General features: G+C 42.3%; 2 protein-coding genes across 3 annotated transcripts in view; both read left to right on the top strand.

The window, feature by feature from the left end:
* The first annotated feature begins 2,520 nt into the window (after positions 1 to 2,520).
* Positions 2,521 to 13,908, top strand: LOC138143208 (uncharacterized). The gene is made up of 3 exons (XM_069064453.1): positions 2,521 to 3,083; positions 12,304 to 12,384; positions 13,677 to 13,908. The coding sequence occupies exons 1-3, from the start codon at positions 2,521 to 2,523 to the stop codon at positions 13,906 to 13,908; spliced, it is 876 nt and encodes a 291-aa protein (XP_068920554.1).
* Positions 13,909 to 14,828: 920 nt separating this feature from the next.
* The window catches only part of TTLL6 (tubulin tyrosine ligase like 6), a 36,287-nt gene continuing 29,823 nt past the window's right edge, over positions 14,829 to 21,292 (top strand). The window contains exons 1-4 of one of the 2 annotated variants that reach the window (XM_069064338.1): positions 14,829 to 14,953; positions 16,369 to 16,487; positions 16,660 to 16,790; positions 18,649 to 18,805. In XM_069064338.1, the coding sequence (XP_068920439.1) occupies positions 16,467 to 16,487; positions 16,660 to 16,790; positions 18,649 to 18,805 (309 nt within the window). In that variant the 5' untranslated portion in view covers positions 14,829 to 14,953; positions 16,369 to 16,466. Of the gene's footprint in view, positions 14,954 to 16,368; positions 16,488 to 16,647; positions 16,791 to 18,648; positions 18,806 to 21,292 lie in introns of both variants that reach the window. The other variant, XM_069064340.1, reaches the window with a different exon arrangement.

Here is a 21,292-nt window from a genome sequence, read left to right as displayed (position 1 = left end):
CAGTTGATGGTGGTCACCTGGGTCTCTTCTGCATTTCTGCATCTCTTCTCCCCATCTCCCTCCTCTTTCCAGAATGGGAAGGGGGGTGGTGGTAAGAGCAGTTCAGTTAGTAGCCTGAGGCAGGGAGGGGAAGAAGGGCTTCTGGGTGAGTGTCAGATGTGGGGCTGGTTCTACTTTGGGCCCTCTGTTCGTCCTATAGTAAATTTCAAAGCCATGTGGCAAAGGGCTTTCATGTCTATGGGGAAAACTATGTCCTTGCCTCTAGCACATGGGTCTTTAGCAGATGAGGTCCTGGAGATGGTGATGGTGGTGATGATGGGGTGGGGGATTCCTCCTGTACCCCAAGAGGCTATTCCTGTGAAGGTGCTTTCTTTTACTTTTTAATCTACCAGTCAAGGCTTTCCTAATTCATTTGTTCAAAGACCATCTCCTCTAGGAAGTCTTCCCTGATAAGCAGCCCATTCCAACAGTGACCTTTCTTCCAGCTTCTAATACAAACCTCTAATTGCCTAAGGAATAATTTCCACCTGGATATTTCACTGGCTCCTCATACTGAACATTTGCCCCCAATCCACATTCATTATTCATTCCAGTTCAATTCAATAAACATTTGCTAAGTGCCCACTGTGTACACAGCACTGTACTAAGTAACAGGGATGTAAAAACAAAAATGAAATAGTCAAGAATCTGAAATCCTCTTGCATTATCCTTATCTGTGAACTTCTATTTTGGTCAGTGTCTTCATCATTTATTGTGTCATATTTGAAAACTTATTTAGGAGTTCTTAACCTTGGACTGGTGAAATTGTTTTAAAAACATTTTTGATAACTATATTTCAATATGTGATTGATCTCCTTTGTGCTCCTATGCATTTTATTCTGTGCATTTAAATACATTATTCTGAGAAGAGGTCCCAGGGGCTTCATGGCACACAAAAAAGTTTAAGAATCTCTGCCTTATGTTTAATTTTGGCTCTTCCATCTTCTCCCATATCCAATTAGTTTTTTTAGCCTCCTCAGTTTTAGCTTTACTAATCTTTCAAATGCAAAATTGCCTCTATCTTTTTATCACCACCCTCCCTCCTACCTTCAGGCCCTGATTTCTGCTTACTAGAAGATTATCTTATCTGGATATAATAACTTTTGAACTTGTCTTTTCACTTTTACTTTTTTACCCTCCAATTCAGCCTTCCCACCACTGGTAGATTAATCTTCCCTCAATTTGATCATATTTTTTGCATCAATTTAGTCATATAATCTCTCCATTCAAAACTTCTCTTTAATGTCTTTGACAAAAAAAAGCCGGATTGTTCTGCTTGGTCTAGGAGGGTAGAAAGAAACAGAAACACACAATGGATGGAAATTACAGGGAGGCACATTTTTGGGGGGTTTAACATAAGGAGTGATTTTCTCATAATTAGAGTTAGTCTAACATCTAGTTCCCTAATATACTCAAAACCCCAGAGGGGCAAAGCCGAATCTGTTCAGTCTTGTTTGGCTCTATAACCTCATTCAGAATTTTCTTGGCAAAGATACTGCAGTGGTTTGCCATTTCCTATAGATGAGGAACTGAGACAAACAGAGTTAAGTGACTTGCCCAGGGTCACACAGCTAATAAGAGTCTGAGACCCATTTTGAACTCACCAACAGGAGTCTTCCTGACTTTAGGCCCAGCACTCTGTCCACCATACCACCTAACTGCCCCATGATCTAAAATTTTAATTTTCCCCAAACACCTAAACAATGAGAATAAACAGCCTAGCAACTATTTAATACCATATTGTTTGGTGGAAGACCACTAAACTTGGCATCAGAAACCTGAGTTAGAGTCTTTCCCGGCTCTTATTTGTGTGTGTGTGTGTGTGTGTGTGTGTGTGTGTGTGTGTGTTTCCAAGTGTGTATGTGCCTAGATTTCCTCATCTGTAAAGCAAACTGAAGTAGAAAATGGTGAAAATTGAGTGTGTCTTCAGGGCAGTGATTTACTCTTGTAGTAAGTTATGAGGAAGGTGATTTGTAAAACTTAAAAGAGTGTTGGAGAGATGGACAGATAAATGGATGGATGGAGGAAGGATAGGGAAGCAGAGGAAGAGATGAAGGAGGAGAAAGGAGAATGAGGGAAGGGAGAGAGACATAGAGATAGAGACAGACACAGAGAGACAAAGACAAAGAGAGAGGCACAGAGACAGAGAAAGAGACAGGGACATTTACATGTGCCAGGTACTATGCTAAATTATAGGATTACAAATACAAGCAAACAAGACAGTCCCTGCCCTCAAAGAGCTTACATTCTACAGAGGAAGACAACACATAAAGGGGGAAGCATGACTGGAGGATGTTTGTTGTAAAGTGATTAGTGTCTCCCCAAAAAGTATAATAGAAATACAATAGAAACGTAAAACGTTGGAGATGCATGACCTATTACCATTGGTCTTCCTCCGCTGCTTTGGCTAAGCCATGCCCCACTTTGTGTTGGCCCATCTAATGGGAGGGTCAAGGTTAACTACATCACAATGTTCGGAGGATGGCGTCACGCACCCCAGAAAAAGAAGAGTGCATTCGAGGCTGGAAACTTTTTTACCCTTTTGCAGAGGGTGGCATATCTAAATATTCCGACCCAGCACGCCGATTGGCTGAACGCCAAGCCCTGGCCCGGACACGCCTTCCCTACTCCCGCTACCTTAGCCGGCCTTGCGCTTGCGCACCTGGATTCTTCATTCCCCAGAGATGCGACTGGAACTGGGATCGTGCTTCTCTTCTTCGCTCGCGCTGGTTCTCGAGGGAGCTGCGTCCTGGCGTCTCCCGGGACAACCCTCGGTCTCTCCCCAATGGGAAGAAGAGGGCGGTTAATTTATTGGGAAGGGCGGTCAAGAGAAAGAGCCAACCTAGGGCTCGAGATCTGGCGCATTCAAAAGCTAAGCTCCGGCCCAGCCGAAGTTGTGGAGACCACAGAGTGGGTTTGGGGCTTGCTATGGGGCGCAACGACAACCTGCAGCCCATGGAGTTGGGGAGGGAGGCTGTATCCACTGTGGCCGAGAGCGATACGGATAGCGGAATGGGGGCGAGCGGAGGCATGAAGAGCCCTGGGTAAGAGTGCCCGCCGCCCACCCTTCTCTGCCCCGGATGTCCCTGCTGCAAACCCATCCCCCCGTGTCCCGATTCTGCGTCCTCCGAGCTCCGTTCCAGACCCCAAAACTCGAGCAGCCTTGCATACCTTACCCCTAACCGTAAACGTACTCCAAAACCCTACTGATTCCTTCCACTAACTCCTAAATCCCACTTCCTCTTCACTCCTGGTACCCCTACTCTGCTCTCCATTTCTATAGACCCCTTTAAATACGTGCCTGGCCCTTTTCCTCCCCACATGCCCTTCACCCAGCCTTCATTTTCCTCATCTGTAAAATGAGGAAGGCTCTTCCAGCTTCAGAACTATAAGAACCTCTTACTCAGGGTAACTCTTAAGCTTCATCCCAACACTTCCTAGATCCTTTCATTCTACCACAGAATAGGGCTTCTGATACCTTGCATTCCTCAAGAGTCTTTAAGAGTCTAAGTCTCCTATGTCCAGGGATCCCCTTTTTTTTTTTTTGCTTTTTGGCGGGCAATTGGGGTTAAGTGACTTGTCCTAGGTCACATGGCTAGTATTTGTGTTAAGTGTCTGAGGTCGAATTTGAACTCAGGTCCTCCTGACTCCAGGTCAGTGCTCTATTCACTGCACCACCTAGCCACCCCCAGGGATCCCTTTGCACCAAATACCTACCTTCATATCTTTGGAGGAACTTTCCCCCCTCCGTCAGTACTTCCTTATCTCCTCCCTGGCTGGCTTTCCTATTCCTCACCTTCAGGCAAAATCCTTAGATCTATGATGAAAGGCTCTATCATAGATTTGAACCCTGGAAACGGTAGCAAGTCCCATTTGTTGGATAGTTATACTACCCTTAGACCTTATTGAGAGCAAAGTTGGGCACATAGAATCACAAAACCAAAAGGGACCTTGAAAATTGTGTTATCTGATGGAGTAAACAGGCTGGGAGAGGTTAAATGAAATATCCCCAAATTTTACTGTGGCCAAACTAGCATTAAATGTAAATCAACTAGCAGTTTGTTAAGTTCATACTGATTGCCAGGCACTATATTAGGCAGTGGATATGCAAAGACAAAAATGAAACAGTCCTTGCCTTCAGGGACTTTCCATGCTATGGGAGAGACAAGTACATATATAAATATATACAAAATAAATACAGTATGGTTTATTGGAGATATCAGAAGAGGCTTCACAGAGGAAATGGCATTTAGAATCCTGATTCCCAGTCCAATGCTCCATTATACAATCCCAGCCAAGCACTTATATTTTTTTGCCTTACCTGAAGAATTCTCTAATATATCCATCCAGCAGGATAAAAAGTTGGACTCTGAGCCACCCAGCAGTATTATTATTGTTCTTGGTGGGTGGCAGTATTATTAATAAGCACTTTATATTGGCAAAGCACTTAAGCAATTACTTAATCCTCCCCATGTTGCTGGTTTCCAATTTTACAGAGAATTGTTCCAGGCCTCCCGCTGAACTAGTGGAAGGGCCAGAAATAGAATCTAAGGAGTTACAAACTCCCAGGTCTGAGTTTCATCTCCGTCTCCTGGCATCTGTTATGTCTCATGTATTGCAACTGCTTTAAAAAAAAAACCTAAAGCACTTTCCAGCTGGGACTTCATCAGTCCTTTTGATAACCTTGTAGTAGGAGACAGATTAAGGTTAAAGCTTTTACAGTCGCTTTGCTCAGACTTTGTTTTTAAGGGAAGAAACTGGCATAGAAAAGACACAATTATTTAGTGCCTATTGCACAGTGAGCCAAAGGCCAGACTTGAAGTTAAATTCTGATTTCACAGGCCCTCATGGGCTTTCCAGTAAAGCTTTTTTTTTTTTCCTCCCAGAGGCAGCTAAGTGGCACAGTAGATAGAGCACTGGAGCCTTGAATCAGAAAAACTCATCTGAGTTCAAATCTGCCCTCAGATACTTACTAGCTGTATGACCTACCCTTTTTACCTCAGTTTCCTCATCTGTAAAAATAAACTGGAGAAAGGAAATGGCAAACCACTCCAGTTTCTTTACCAAGAAGACTCCAGATGGGGTCACAAAGACATAGGACTGAAAAACAGGAAAGGCCTTGAGTCAGACAGTATTGATCAACAAAGGCCTTTTTTCAGCCTTATTACACATTAGTATCTTCCAATCACTCCACTGTTGCTAATTCGTCTTGCTGTTCTGTACACAAGACCAGTTCCTGCCTGGAATAAACACCCTCCCTTTCTCTCTTGGAGACTCTGGTTTCTTTCAGGATTCAACTGAAATGCCACTTTCTAGTGAGGCCTTTCTGGTCCCCAGCTAATGCTCCCTCCCCAGTCCCCTAGTTTACCTCTGCATTGCATGTATCTGAATAGCATAGGTTGTCTCCCTTCTTAGAATATAATCTCCTTGAGGGCTGGGAATCTTAATGTCTTTGCAATCCCTATCTATCTACCTGACTTGTAATAGGTTAATAAATGCTTATTGGTATGTTGATTTCCAAAGTGTATGTTGTTGGGGGAAAGGGTTTCAGAGTGACCTCCCATGTTAAGAGGTTTTGAGGGGGAGAGAGAATTGGGAATAGGTAAGAACTGTCCAGTCTGAGCAGATGAAAGAGAGAGAAAAATGACAGGCCAACATAGGCATTCCAATATTTGATTTATGCCTACAGCCTGAAAGAAAAATAATCTCGAGGTGAGAAGGAAGAGGAAATGGGGATTATAATAATAATAGCATTTATATAGCACTATAAGGTTGGTAAAGCATTGTAGAGAGACTATCTTATTGGATCCTCATAAACAGCCCTGTGAGGTAGGTAGTGTTATCATCCCTAATTTACAGATGAGGAAACCGAGGCAGACAGAGGTTGGTCACATGGATTTGAACTCAGATCTTCCTGACTCTTAAGTCAAATCAGTCATATTGTGGATGGCATAGTAAATTCTTTTTACAAAAAATAAAGCTAATTGCCTAATTTTGGCATCATGACATTTAATTAGCTTCCTCCTATAAACTTCCCTTTAGAACAACCAAGAAATTTAAAAAAACCCCTTTCTATTTATAGGACATCCATATTCATTTTGAAAGTGTTAAATATTTTCTATTTACTTGGACCTCCTCAACATGTATAGGGTGTGCAAAGATCATAGTAATCTGCTCTTCTTTGGATATGGAAATTTGCTTTTGGTTTGTTCCTCAAGTGACAGTGAAGGGTTTGTCCTGTTCCAGCCCCATAGTTATCCACATCCCTTTCTTGGGGCATTTTCAAGACAGCTGGTCAGTATTTTAGAGCTCCTTAGTGCATGGACATGAGGGAGAACAAAATTTTGGCTTTTAGGAAGAATAAGCCAGTGACCATATTAGCACCATGCTAAGATGAAGGAAATCTTTGGAGCTGCTTTTGTTATCTATCCTGGGTGAATGATTGACTGGTCCCTTTGGAAAGCTGAGCCAAACATTCTTTGAGTTACCAAAACAAGTTGAATGTCTTTGTTTGGCCACTGTGGTTACCATTGGCGACATACCTATCAGGCATTGCTTTTCATCTTCCAACTAGTCTCCCCAGTGTGGCTGCATAGGCTTATGGGAATTTGAGTCCAAAGCTTCAAGAGATAGGATATCCCTTTGGACTACATTTCCCATAAGGCTATGTAGTTACACTCTGGATCCTGATTATACTCTTATTAACCCTTCATATCCATCACCTCCCAGGAAAGCTCAAAGGATCCCAGAGTTGGAAAGGACTTTATTGATCACTGATGCATGATTTCTTTGAAAGTTTTTCTAGATACACTTGTAAGAAAGACCCCAGTGTATGTTAATGTGATACTATTATATGAAAAAAAAAAAGATATCAGGCAAAGCTGACTTTAGGGCACTGAGCTTTGTGAACCCCTTCATTGCTGTGGGCTCCAAGGAGCTGGAGACTAGAAGCCACAATTGAATTGGGACACAGCAGGTGGTTCCAGGGAGAAGACCTAGGTAGAAATCCTGGCTCTTCTCTGTCTTTTTTTTTTTAATCAAATGCTTTATTAACTTCTAGTTTACATCATTCATTTCTGCAAGATTTTGAGTTACAAATTTTCTCCCCGTTTTTCCCCTACCCACCACCCCAAATAGTGATCCCACTGGAGGAATAGGATCCTCCAATCTGCTCTCTCCCATATCTTCTCCCATACCCCCTCCGACTTTCCAGTAGGGCATGGTGGATCTCTGTGCCCCAGTCTGGCTCTTCTTTGGAAGATTTCAGTTCCAGTTATGATTCAGATAATTATTAGCTGTGTGACTCTTGGCATGTCACTTTGACTGCTGTCTGCCTCAGTTTCCTGGTTTGTAAAAATAGGATAATAATAGTACCTCCCTTACCAGGTTGTGGTGAACTCAGGGGAGTAAAGTGTTTTGCAAATAGAGATATATAAATGCTAGCCATTACTACCTTTGTGAACTTGAGAAAATCACTTTCTTTTCTCTAGGCCTCAGTTTCTTTTTCTGTATAATGAGAGGTTGGGCCGAATGATCTCTTAGTGTCCCTTCTGGCTCTAAATATTATAATTACAAGGTACAGCATGCTTTCTACTCCTATATTTCCTCACAGTGTGACATATATAAAACAACTCCATTTAATGTAAAAAAAAACCCCACCAAACCCTCCCCCCAAACTTGAGCCTCACTCACTCATCTTCCACAAGAGTATTAATGTCATATGGTACAATGAAATGATCATTGATTTTGGAATGGGAAGCCTTGGATTCTACTGCTTGCATGACCTTGGGAGGGTGTTTTTCCACCTCTCTGGACCTCCATTTCCTCCTTTGCAAAATGAAGGGGTTAGACTAGATGTCCTTTAACCCCAGTCCCTTAGATCCTATGATATTGCAATGCTATTTAAAAATTTTATTTTATGGATCTAAGTTGCTATAATAATCTGAGGAAATGAGATTGCTTCCACAAACCACACAGACAGCCACCTTAACTGCTAGTCATATTTTCTACACGTAATCAGCACATGATTCATTGTCAGAACATTTCATTTTATAGACACCATGTGCAGGGTGTTTAGCTGTATGAAAAAACAAAATATTACACAAGTCTTTGGGCTCAAAGAGCTTCAAACCCAGCAGGGGGAAGGGAGAAGGAGGAAGGAGAAGTTACACAAGTAACTATAATATGCATTAGAATACAGTTAAATCAAGTTATACATACAGTTATAGATACAGTTACATACAAGTTATAAATACAGTTAAAGACAAGATTTGGGGAGGATATTTGATCTTTAACTGAAAATGTCCCTAGAACCCATTTAGTCCAACTCTATCATTTTAGACATGAGGAAACTGAGGCCCCTGGAGATTAAATGAGTTACCAATGGCCATCCAGGTTATAAAAGTCAGAGGCAGGATTTGAACCTAGTTATATGACTCTATAGTCAGTGTTTTTTCCACTGCACCATTATTGCTTTCCTGGGAACTTCTAGATGGGGTTATCAGAGAAAACTCCATGGAGCACATGGCATGTGATTCATGGAAGAAAAGGAATTTGCTAGGTGATTCTGAGGTTCTGGTTCAGGCATGTGAGCATGGTATACAAATACATAGAGGCAGATCTAACCACTGAGAGTTGTCCACTTGGGTTGAATGAAAGTACTCAAAGAGGAGCATAGCAAAGTATGCTGGGAGTGGTAGGTCAGAGTGTTTGGAAGATAACACACAGAACGCACTGGAGTTTGGGACTCCAGCCTCTTAACAGGTTCACTCTTGATCTGGCAGACACCTTTGGATGGGTTAATAATTAGCTTTTTTCTAGTCTAGTCTCAAAGGAAGTTGCTGGTAATGGGAGCATCAACTCCTACAGCATTCCCTAACAACCCTTCCCGAAGGGGCTGGCGAGAAGGCAACTACCCCCTATATCTTGATGGGGTCAATTGAGATGGGCACAACTCCTGCACTCCCCTATATCTCCTCAAGCATCAATGGGAGCTGGTTGAAGCAAGTACATGCATTCCTCTATGTATGACCTCTGGTCCCCTCCCCCCCCCCCCCCCCCCCCCCCCCCCCATTACTAACCAGTGTCCATTTGCTTTGTAGGGCAACAGACAAAGGAGGCATCTTATTTTTTTTTTGTTTTTGCTTTTGGGAGGGCAATTGGGGTTAAGTGACTTGCCCAAGGTCACATGGCTAGTAAGTGTTAAGTGTTTGGGCCAGATTTGAACTCAGGTCTTCCTGACTCCAGGGCCAGTGCCACCTAGCTGCCCCTCAGAGAAGACATCTTGCCAACATTAAGCTCATAGGTTAACTTTAGCAATATCATCGTTCTGTGCAAGTATAGTAAATATCAATTGTTACCCCCATATCTCATGGCATAGCCTTAGTAGGCCTGTCTATCACTATGATTCTAGGAATCACTATCTAGGATCCTTGGGGCTATTCTGGGAGTTTTATCTAACACTTGAAAACTAGACTATCATGGGCATGGATCCTGAGAAACTAAACTCTTAAAAGGATAACAAACTCCTCCTTACATACTCAGAGCCACATAATTGAGGACCTTGATTGTCAATTAGGCCAAGGAATCGGTTTTTCCCCTACTAAGACAATAGGTAGCCACTGAAGATTTTGGAGGAGAGATAGTGATATAATCAAATCTATTCATTAATCTAATTCAATTCAACAAGCATTTATTAAGTTCTAACCACAGTTCCAGGCACTGGGGATAGACACAAAGACAAAAAATCAAACAGTCTGGTCCTTGCTCTCATTGGGAAGCCTACAACATGTACACAGATAATGTATATGAAATATATATATATATATATACACATATATATATGTTTACAAAATGTATATGAAGTAATTTTGGTGAGGAGAGGAGTATGGATAACTAGGTGCAGGTGGGGGTGGGAATTGGGAAAGGCCTCTTGTTTCAAGTAGGTGGCTCTTGAGCTGAACTTTGGAGGAAATTAGGGATTTGCTCAATCAGAGAGGGAGAGGGAGAGAATTCCAGCCTTGTGGGCAATCCTGAGTAGAGAGATAGAATGTTGTGCTATGAGCAGGTAGGTTTGTTTGGCAATAGAGAACCACTGAAACTTCTTTAAGTGGGGGTGAGAATGACATGCCCAGACTTGTTGCTTTAAGAATATCAGTTTGGCAACAAAGTGTTGTATAGGGAGTGGAGAAGAGAGAGACCATGTAGGAGGCTATTAAAATAGTTAACAAGACAATTCTTCACCTGGCTACCTGGTAACAGTATCCTTATCCTTTTTTCCTATATACCACCGATGCCCCCAGTCATGTTATCCTCTTGGGATGTCTTCTCTTTTCCCCACCAAGGCTACTCTTTTGAACCAGATTCTACTTGAATAAAAATGTACATGGTAGTAGTAGAGCATATAGTGGGATTTACTTACCTCCTTAGGAAGGGTCCTGATGTTAATGAAAAGGGGGCAATAAACACTTTTTCCTTCTGCACTTATATTCTAATTTGTATTATATTTACTGGCAGTGCCTGCCTTTCCCAATAGTTTGAAAGCCCTTATTTATCATTGCATTGTACCTAGTAGACTGTTAATAAATGTTTGTTGAATGAATATGGCACAAGAGACATCCTAATTTCAGGCAGGCAAGGAGGCTGGAGGTCAGAGTCAAAAGAGGGATGGATTGAGTCAGATGATCCTCACTTGGTTCTTGGCTCTGCGCCTTACTAGCTATGATATCTTGGACAACTTCCCCACTATCGGGAATGTTTCCTCATTTATAAAATGGGAGGGTGGTATGTACTAGATGATTTCTGAGATTATTCTCAGTTCTAAATCTATGAATCTCTTGGGCAGGACCAAGGTAACTTGTTTCATTAGGTAAGAAGAGGTAGGACTGCATCTTTGTTCAACCTCATTTATGTCTTTGAATCTCAGCGCCTGGCCAGCAAGTATATGTTAAATTAATTCTTGTTGAATTGAAAAGAGGAAAGAGAATTCTCTTTTAATCCCATTCAGAAGTTGGGCCATGTGATCTCTTGAGATCCCTCTGTAAGCCCAAGGTAGATTCTAGCTGCATGTTTAGTCAATAGTGCCATCAATGAGGCTGACTTGTTTCTATGGAAGCCCAAGAAATGCCAGCAATACAGGCAAGAATGGGAGGGGAAAAAATAAAACAGAAGGAAATAATAGAAAAGGATAGTAGAGAGATAGAAAGAGGAAAAAAGTTACAGGTGATAGAGGCTTGACTTTTTTTTCTTTTCTCTTGACATGTGTCCACTTGGGCAAGGACTAGAAAGGGAGAGGGAACACAGCCCATCCCAGATGGAAGAGGCTGGCATGAGGGTCAGTTTTCTTACCTCAGGTTAACATTAACCTTTAGGTAAACAGAGCCTCTCCTGGAGGGCTTGGTAAACACTGGCTCCTTGCACTGAGAGTAGAGCTCAAGGTATATCTACAAAAGAGTAAGGCAAGGTAAAGATTTCTTATACTTCACTTCTTTTTAAATGTGACCCAGAATTTACCCTGGTCATAGGGAGGACCTGAGTACTGGCTACTGAACCAGATGACCTGGTTCATCCATCTCTTTCACCACTGGTGTGGCTTGTTGCAATCATTTAAGCTCTCTGGACCTTAGTTTCCATATCTGTGAAATGAGGGAATAGGAATAGGGGAATTTTCCACTTCTGAATCTGTGGTTAGGACTGTGGGATTTAGGTTTCATCTGTCAGTTTATTGGCCCAAGTTGCTTTTCAGGTTGGAATAGATAAGAGCTGTTTATGGTTCAGGTACCAGCCCTCATATGCAACAGCTTTGTCTTCTAAATCCAATCTGGCTTCCTTCATTCCTGCTTTCCATCAGAGGGTTATTATGAGGAAGCTATTAGACAAAGGGGATTTCATGATGCTAGGGATTCTGTCTTATTTCAACTTTGCCTCCTTCCATCACCTCCAGAATCAGTGTCCTGGACCTGGAGTCTACTGCCCTGGGTTCAGATCCAGGGTCTGACATTCATTGTCTGTGAGACTTTGGCCAAATCATTTAAACTCCCTGGGCCTCATTTTCTCCAGTTGTAAAAAAAGTGAGAGGGTTGGATTAGATGACCTCTGAGGACCCTTCCAGTTCTGAATCTCTGATCTTGCATTTTGCTTGGCATGTAAGATGGTTAATAAATAAATGTTCATTGAATTAATTTATCAAATAAGATGATATATATGAAAACAGATATAAAACACTATACAAATGTAAAGGATTATTAATAAAATCTGCCAATGTAGGTGTGTTAGCAGGGAACGGAATGTAAAAGAGGCCCCCATCTTTGATTTGAGAGAGTCCATCTTGGAAGAAGAGGAAAGAGGGTAAGTATACAGTGGGGTAAATGACACTATGGGCCAGGGTATACGGGGATGCTGGGGAGGTGTTTGGGGGAGGGATTATATTGAAGCTAGAGGGTTTGAGGAGAGAGCAATTAGAAAAAGATTGGTGAGGGAGCCTGGATTTTCAACCTGCTCCAGCCTAGTTGGTGCAGGACCCAGAGAAGACAGAGGGTATAAATATTGCTGAGTAAGTCACATGCTCTACTTGGGGTATATTTGAAGAACAGACACAGACCCTCCATCAAAGAGCTCACATATAATTGGAAACACAAGGGAAACCAACTTAAGATCAACTGAAATGCATAATTAATGTTTTCTAAGTTGTCTTATCGACATGGAGATTGTTGGATTGTTATGGGATGGATGGGGCTAGTCCAGGAAAGCTGTTTGGATCAAGCTCAGAACTGTGAGAAAAGCAGTGTGTGATGGGGGTGGGGGTGGGGGTGGGAGGTGAAATTCAGGTATTTGGTGGGAGGTTATGCAGTGGTAGGACAATCTGTCCAAACATTGGGGAGCAGGGAGACCAAGGCCTCTTAGCAGGAGATTGTCAGAAAGTTAGCTTGACTCACCATAAGGATTCTATCATTTAATGTTTTATTTTTTCCCAATTACATGTAAAAAACGTCAACATTCTTTTTTCAAATTCTGAGTTCTGAATTTACCACGAGGACTCTTAAAGCAAAGCATAGGGAGACATGCCAAGAGTCTTAGAGATGAATGGAGCAGGAATGAATACATACGCTTATCATAGATCCTTTTGGGGTAGGCTCCATGCCAGCATTTACTTTCAAGCCTGCAACCTACTTATTCTTAGTGGTCTCTTCAGAGCTTTTAAAAGTTAAGCGATTTCTTCAGAGCCCCTAATTGTACCCTCTGGGAATAACTCCCTCCCCTGGCAGGGCCCAGAGCTTGCCTCTTGAGTTGTAGTACCAGCCTGGCACAATCTCTGCCCAATAGGAAGAGCTTGTTTACCTGCTGTCACCATGCATTAGAAGGTTTCAGCTTGCTCTGCAGAGTCACAGGAGAGAGAAGCCAGGCCTAGGGTTGGTTGCCTGACTCCCTAAGGTCATGAAGTTAGCAGCAAAAGGAGGAATCAGTCCCTATCTTGAGCTTGCACCAGCAGAATGGGTTGGATATTTTGTGAAACAAACCCCTCGCTCTGGTTGTTGGGGATGCTCTTGCCATCTAAATGAACAAGGAAGGGGGTCCCTCTGGAGGTGGGCTTGTGGAACTGCTCTCCACTCTTCCCAGTGGCCCCACTCTTGTTTTCCCAGAACTCCATCCCCAGAAATGCCGCAGTTCCTGGCCTTGGAAGAAGTGGAACTGGGAGAGTCAGATGAGAGGGAGGACATTTCTGTAGAGGGGGAAGCAAGAAGGCAGGTGACATTGGCTTTTGTTGAGAAAGATCCTGTGGTATCCTTGCAGAAGTGTTCTTCTCAGCGTCGTAACAAGAAGAAGAGAAGAAGGTTAGAAATGGAGGATGGGAAGTGGGAGAAGGGAGGGTAGACCAAGGAGGCAAGAACCTCAGAGAAGCAGATGGGCACCATGGAGCTTAGAGACTGGGGAGAGGTGCCTGTTAAAAAGAGGGAGGATATAGAAAAAGAGGGATTGTTGGGGGAAAAACATGGCTTTTATACCAGTAAAAAAAGCCACTCAATTTTCTGGTTTAATGAAGGTGGCAATGGAGTCAAAATCAAATCAAAACAGGAGCCTCCCAACTGGATCCCTGTGGAGGCATATTGACATAGAAAACTACACATTAACATTATCTATGTTCTTTGTTAAATATTTCCCAATTGCATTTTAATCTGTTTCCTGCTATTCTCTCTGAGCAGTGTTTGATGCCTCTGGTGTAGATAATCTAAACCGTAGCTAATCGTACAACCATTTCAATTCATTGTTAGAGCATGGATTTTTTTTTCCTTTTTCAATTTCTTGCAAATAAATGCTGTCTGTTGTCCTGGGAATTCCGACTGTTTTGAACAAAATAACAAAGGTGTGCTCTGAAGATCTGAGTTACTGAATCTAGCTCTAGCTCTCCTGTGTCTTCTCCATTTGGCAGCCAAGCTATCCTTTCTCTGAGCTTGGACTCTTTCTGACTCACTTCCTTCCTATGGGGACACGGGGCAAAAAGTGAGGCAATTATATTTTTAAAAAGAGCTATAATTCTAGCTCCTACCTTTCTATAGACATAAGAGAAATAACATATTGGTAAGAGAGACATGATTTGCCGCAAGGGGAACATAAATTTCCACCTAATAGATCAGATACTTATATCTTTGTGCTACATATTCTCATAACAGCTATGCACCCTTTTGATCTGTGAAATATCCTGCAATGGAAACTGAGGAAACTAGTTTCAGTAAAGTAAAGTTGCCCTGACAACTCAAATTTTAAGGATTCCCCTCCCCCCTTCTGATGTAGCTCTCAGATTTGTGGGGCTTGCCATCCTGTGGTCCTTTTTGGTTTCTCTGTCTCTGTCTTGCTGCTTTTTTTTTTCTCTTTTCCAGATGATTGGTGATCAATCTATCCAGTTGCCGATATGATAGTGGTGAGCATTTTGTGTTTGGTGAACTAAGTTTGGTTGGGGAGCCATGGGATTCTTTGGAAGGGCCAGATTGCATTATTATGAATACTTAAGGATACAAGGAAGTAATTCCAAATCCTGTATTTCCCTTCTCATTCAATTTCAGTTGTTTTTCAGCTGTGTAGGACTCATTGTAACCCCATGTGGGGTTTTCTTGGCAAAGACACTAGAATGCTTTGCCATTTCCCTCTCCAGTTCATTTTACAGGTGAGGAAACTGAGGCAAACAGTTAAGTGACTTACCCACACTGCTAGTAAGTGTCTGAGGCCAGATTTAAACACTCTATCCATTGCACCACCTAGCTGCCTCTCTTCTCATAGTCTGAGCTAAATATCCCAGGGACTAGTCAAGATGCCTGGTTTCCAACAAGGGAGGCCAAGAATACAAACATACTTTATATCTCTAGCTGTCATGTCAGCTGTATGAACCATAGCCTTGAGGCATATATGGTGTGAGGTCATGACCATGAAAACTAGAGGGGAGGCATCTGTCACTCTTGCATGTCCCATTCAGCAGTCTTTTCCCTCTGCGTTTTTATCATACCTTCCAGATTAGCAGCAAACACAGCTAATCTGAAAACAGTAGAAAATCTGAAAATTAACGATATTCTCTAGTAAGGTATATAATAATATAGATTATATAATTATATATAATAATGTATAATATGATATAATAATCTTTTTTTCCCAGCCATTTTGCCATCCTAATTAAATTTTGCGCAGGCTTAGGATCATAAATCTCAATCCAGAAGGGTTTTAGAGATCATGTAGTCCAATCCCTTTATTTTACAGGTGAGGAAACTGAGACACAAAGATGTTGAATGATTTGCCCAGAGTCTTGTAGGTACTTTGTGGCAGAGTCAGAATTAGAACCCAGGTTTTCTTGATGCTGAGTCCAAGGCTCATTCCATTGTATAATTAATTTGTTTTCTCTGAGTGTTCAGTAAACACATAGTGTTTGGAAACAGTTCAGTTTGTTCTCTGTAGCAAAGATAAGTCATTAATTTGGGGTGAAGTTTGCCACAGATAAGCTTACACATGCTGTGTTCTTTGATAGAATTGTGCCCATCCCATTTGCCATCAGTGATGGCACCTGTCTCAGGCAAGAGGAGAGAGGGTGGCTGTAAGAAGCAGAGAGCAGAAGGGGAAGATAGATGGTGCAGTGGATAGAGCAATGGCTGTGGAGTCAGAAGGAATTGAGTTCAAATCTGGCCTCAGACACTAACAATGTGATCCTGGACAAGTCACTTAACCCGATTGCCTGAAAAAAAAGAAAAGAAAAAAAGAGCAGATAGTGCCCAGCTTACCTGACACAAAGTGGGTCTTTTCCCATTCTGCTTCATGGTCTGATGTGCTCTTCTTTCTGCATCTCTAATACAGTTCGTCGGGCAGCCAGACTTTATGGCTTACGTGAGGGAGGAGACCATGATGACTGGACCCTTTATTGGACAGACTTCTCAGTTTCCCTAGATCGAGTAATGGAAATGAAGAATTACCAGGTACTAGAGCTTGAATCAGTCCTCAGTGCGGGGGAAGCATCTGCTTTGGGGAGCAAAGGAAACCTAGCCCCCAGCTCCCATGCACTGTGAAAATGGCTCCCTTGTGCTTGGGCGTTTCCCTTTCCTGCTTGGCGTTGAGGTTAGAGTTAATGCCTTCTAGCTTTCCTTGCAGAAGATCAACCACTTCCCTGGAATGAGTGAAATCTGCCGAAAGGACCTGCTGGCCAGGAATATGAGTCGTATGATAAAGCTTTTCCCTAAAGAATTCCATTTTTTCCCTAAAACGTGGTGTCTTCCAGCGGAGTAAGTATCTCTTTGTGCTTCTTTTCCTACTTTAGTCTTCACAAATTTTCATTCTCTTTTTTATCAGTCACTCATTGAATCAATTAGCAAGCATTTATTATGTACCTATTGGGTACTAGGCACTCTGTTGACTATGGGGATGCAAAGGCAAAAAGGAAGCACTCTTCTAATGGTGGAGATAATTTGCATATGTGTGTATGTGTGGCTACATACATACCCATGCAGCAAATGTGGTAGGGGAGGCACCAGCTCTGGAGGACTAAGAAAGCCCTTCTGAAGGCTGAGTCTTGAAGGAAACCCAGGATTCTAAGAGGCAGAGGGAAGAAGAGAGCTGGCACACAGGCAGAGACTGGAGATGAGAGAGATGGAGATGAGAGAATGCTGTGTGTGAGGAACAACAAGAAGGCCTGTTGAGTTTAAATTGTTGTTGAGTTGTTTTCAGTTGTGGGGTGGCTAGGTGGCACGTGTCCCACTCTTCATGACCCCATTTGGGGTTTTCCTTTTTTTTCTTTTTTTTTTAAAGCAATCAGGGTTAAGTAACTTGCTCAAGGTTACATGGCCAGTTATTTCTGGGTGTGGTGCTGAGTATCTGAGCCCGGATTTGATCCAGGTCATCCCGACACTGGAGCCGGTGCTCTTACTCGCTGAGCCACCTGGCTACCCCTAAGCAATTGGGGTTAAGTAACTTGCTCAAGGTTACACGGCCAGGTGTTTCTGGGTGGTTGCTAAGTGTCTGAGCCTGGGATTCGATCTCCAGGTCTTCTCAACACTGGAGCCAGTGCTCTTACTCGCTGTGCTACCTGGTCGCCCCTCATTTGGGGTTTTCTTGGCAAAGATACTAGAGAAGTTTGCCATTTCCTTCTCCAGTTCATTTTACAGATGAGGAAACTGAGGACCACAGGGTTAAGTGACTTGCCCAGGATCACATAGCTAATATGATCTGAGGCTACGTTTAAATTCAGGGCCTCCTGATTCCAGGCCCAGTGCTGTATCCACTGTGCCACCTAGTGTCCCTATGGGCCTTGGATTATAGGGTTTTAGATTTAGAGCTGGAAGGGGCCTTAGGAACCATGTTATAGAATCACCAATTGGGGCAAACAGGGTGAAGTGACTTGCGCAGGGTCACACAGCTAGTAAGGGTCTGAGGTCAGATTCCACCTCAGGAAGGCAAGTCTTCCTGACTCCATACTGGGCATTCTGTGCACTATGGCGCCACCTAGCTACCCAGTAAGTGCTTAATGAAAGCCAGTTACTATTTAGTTCTAAACCTTGGGGGCAAATTTATAATGGATGTTTTTTAAGCATTTTGTGAACTATAGATGTTAGTGATCAATTTATTACGATGATTATTATCTTATCAAAGCCATTGCCTTCCATGGTTTTTATCTGTTTTGTTTTTAAAGAGTTGGCCTTGTATCAACAGCTACCGTGTTTCCCCAATAATAAGACACTGTCTTATTAAATTTTTTGGACAGAAAAACACCAGAGGGCTTATTTTCAGGGGAGGGCTTATTTTAATGAACATTGACAGCAATTTTAATAAACAGGTAAATGTGAACAAAAAAATGTACCTTTATTCAATAATGAATTCAATAAAGAACAGGATGACGCGCTCACTGCTGCAGCTCTGATTGGATGCAGCTCGGGGCGCGGCGTGCATTTCACCCGGGGGGGGGGGGACGGTGCATACAGAGGGTACCGTAATGTAGCGTGTGGCACAGGGGATCACCTTCACTACAGTAGCAATCTCAATAGGGCTTATTTTGGGGGAGGGCTTATTTTCGGGATAGGTCTTATTATCGGGGAAACATGGTAATATACTTCTTATTTCCTATTTTCTCTCCACTCCCTCTGGTAGTTGGGGCGATTTGCAGAACTATAGCAGGTCAAAAAAATATAAGACCTTTATCTGTAAGCCGGACTCTGGCTGCCAAGGGAGAGGTATATTTGTTACTCGGTCTGTGAGAGATATCAAGCCAGGCGAAGACATGATCTGCCAGCTCTATATTTCAAAGGTAATTAAAAAAAAACTGTGGTTATTTATCACTTGTTGCATCCTTATTGTTTGACTTCCACTGTGCAGTATGTAGAAGAAGGCTGAGAGCCTGCTTTAGGCACATCTGCCTGTTTGGTGAACCAAGGATGCTCACAAGTGCCCAGGTCAGAGCCTGGAATCTCACAGCGTTCACTGTCAGACTGAGGAATCCCACACTGACAAACTGGGGCAAAAGAGGTGGTTGGTAGGATCAAAAATTGAGAGTTTGGAGGGACTGTGGAGGCCTTTGAGTCCAACCCTCCAGTTTTACTACCTAGGAAACAGACTCAGGAAGGTTGAATATTTTACCCAGGGCTACAGAAATTAATGTCTTAGCCAGATTGGAACTCCAGTCTTACTGAGTCACTCACTAGCCACTGTGCCACCTGATGAGAGAATATTTTTTTCTTTTCAGTAAATCTCTTGTCTCATGTCAGCCTGAGAATGAGAACCCCCTGAAGTTCCCCACTTCACAGATCTGAGAGTGGCTTAAAATCACATAGGAGTGGGAGAATTGTATTTCTCTCAATAGGAATAGCTATTGGACATTTTTTTCTTTTTTAAAAAGGAAATCATTGATACATCTTGTTTTGTCATGTCAGACATTTCCTGGCATACACCTAAACATGACCCTTTACAAAGTATGTTATCTGAAGAGCAGTTTTATCATCTGTGAACAGAACGGATAATGTTCAATCATTTTTAGTCGTGTTAGATTCTTTGTGATCTCATTTGGAGTTTTCTTGGGAGAGATACTGATGTAGTTTGCCATTTCCTTCTCTAGCTCATTTTTTTTGTTTCTTTGTTTTTTTTTTGAGGGCAATTGGGGTTAAGTGACTTGCCCAAGTCACACGGCTAGTTTTTGTGTTAAGAGTCTGTGCCCGGATTTGGACCCACATCCTCCTTACTCCAGAGCCAGTACTCTATTCCCTGCTCCACCTAAGCTGTCCTCCTCTAGCTCATTTTTACAGATGACGAAACTGAGGTACACAGGGTGAAGTGACTTACCCAGGGTCACACAGTAAGTATCTAAGAGGTCACACTTGAACTCAGGTCCTCCTGATTCCAGGCATAGTGTTCTTTGCACTGTGGTTCTACCTAGCCGACCCTATTACTGGATCCTATATAGGAGCCTACGTTTAGAACTGGGACATTAAAGGCCATGTTTACAACTCCATTTAGCAGATGGGGATATTGAGGCCCACAGATATAAAGTAAATCTGCTCCAGGTCAGATTGTGAGCAAGTGACAGATCTGGGACTCAAGTCCAAGTCAAGATATAAAGGAATACTTTGAGGAATGCAACCTTTAATTTTGTCACTTTCCTTCATTCAGACTAAGAGTTGTGCTGACTCTCCATGTTGATCTTATTTGCATTGTTGTATCCATTGTGCATATTACTCTTTCATCTCTACTGTCTTCACTCTATACAAAGTTACCTTCCCACATTTCTGGTTTGGTTTTTTGTTTTTGTTTTTTCTTTTTGGAGGGGGGAAGACTGGGCAATTTGGGGTTAAGTGACTTGCTCAAGGTCACATGGCTGGTAAGTGTTAAGTGTCTGAGGCCAAATTTGAACTCAAGTCCTTCTGACTCCATGACTGGTGCTCTATTCGTTGTGCCACCTAGCTGCCCCCCTTTTTTTCATATTTGTTATTTTTTAGTGCAGTTATATGCTATTATATTCATATGTCCTAATTTGTTCATTTTCCAATCATGAGATATCATAGATTTATAGCTAGAAGGCACCTGAGAGGCCAAGTAGTCCAATCCTCTCATTCTACAGATGAGGACAATGAGGCCTAGAGAGGTTAAGTGATTTTTTTATTTAATTTTAAATTAAAATTTTTTTTTTTGAGGTTAAGTGATTTGTCCAGTCACACAACTGTCAAGCATCAGAGGGAAGATTTAAACTCTGGTCTGCCTTTGGGCATATAACCTGTCTCTAGCTTTTTGTTATCTCCAGATAATGCTGCTATGACCATTTTTATCTTTAAATATTTTGCTGGGGGGCGTCTAGGTGGAGCAGTGAATAGAGCACTGACCCTGGAGTCAGGAGGACCAGAATTCAAATCTGGCCTCAGACACTTAATGCTTAACTAGCTGTGTGACCTTGGACAAGTCACTTAACTCCAATTGCCCTGCTTTCTCCCCTCCAAAAAGCAACAACAAAAAAAATTACTAGGATATAATTATAACAGTAGAATGCCTGGGTTTAAGAATTAGACAGTTTTTCTTTACTTTGTATCTTTTGGAATTTACATTACATGCACTATGTAATACATATACATATAACAGTATGTTCCAGAGGGAAATAGTGCTGAAGAGTGATGGCACCTTGCATTTGTACACAGATATTTTCCCCCAGAAGTATCCTCTGCTCATCATCGTCTCAGACATCTTTGTTAACGGACAGATACCTTGACAGACATTGAGCTTAAGTGCCGTATTCAGGTTCACTCAAGTAGTT

This window comes from Petaurus breviceps, unplaced genomic scaffold, assembly GCF_028583685.1.
Source record: "Petaurus breviceps papuanus isolate PSGF00001 unplaced genomic scaffold, PetGlider_PUasm1.0 90630, whole genome shotgun sequence".
Classification (NCBI taxonomy): Eukaryota; Metazoa; Chordata; class Mammalia; order Diprotodontia; family Petauridae; genus Petaurus; species Petaurus breviceps.
The sequence above is the reverse complement of the archived record's forward strand: the minus strand, read 5'-3'. Positions and strand labels throughout refer to the sequence as shown.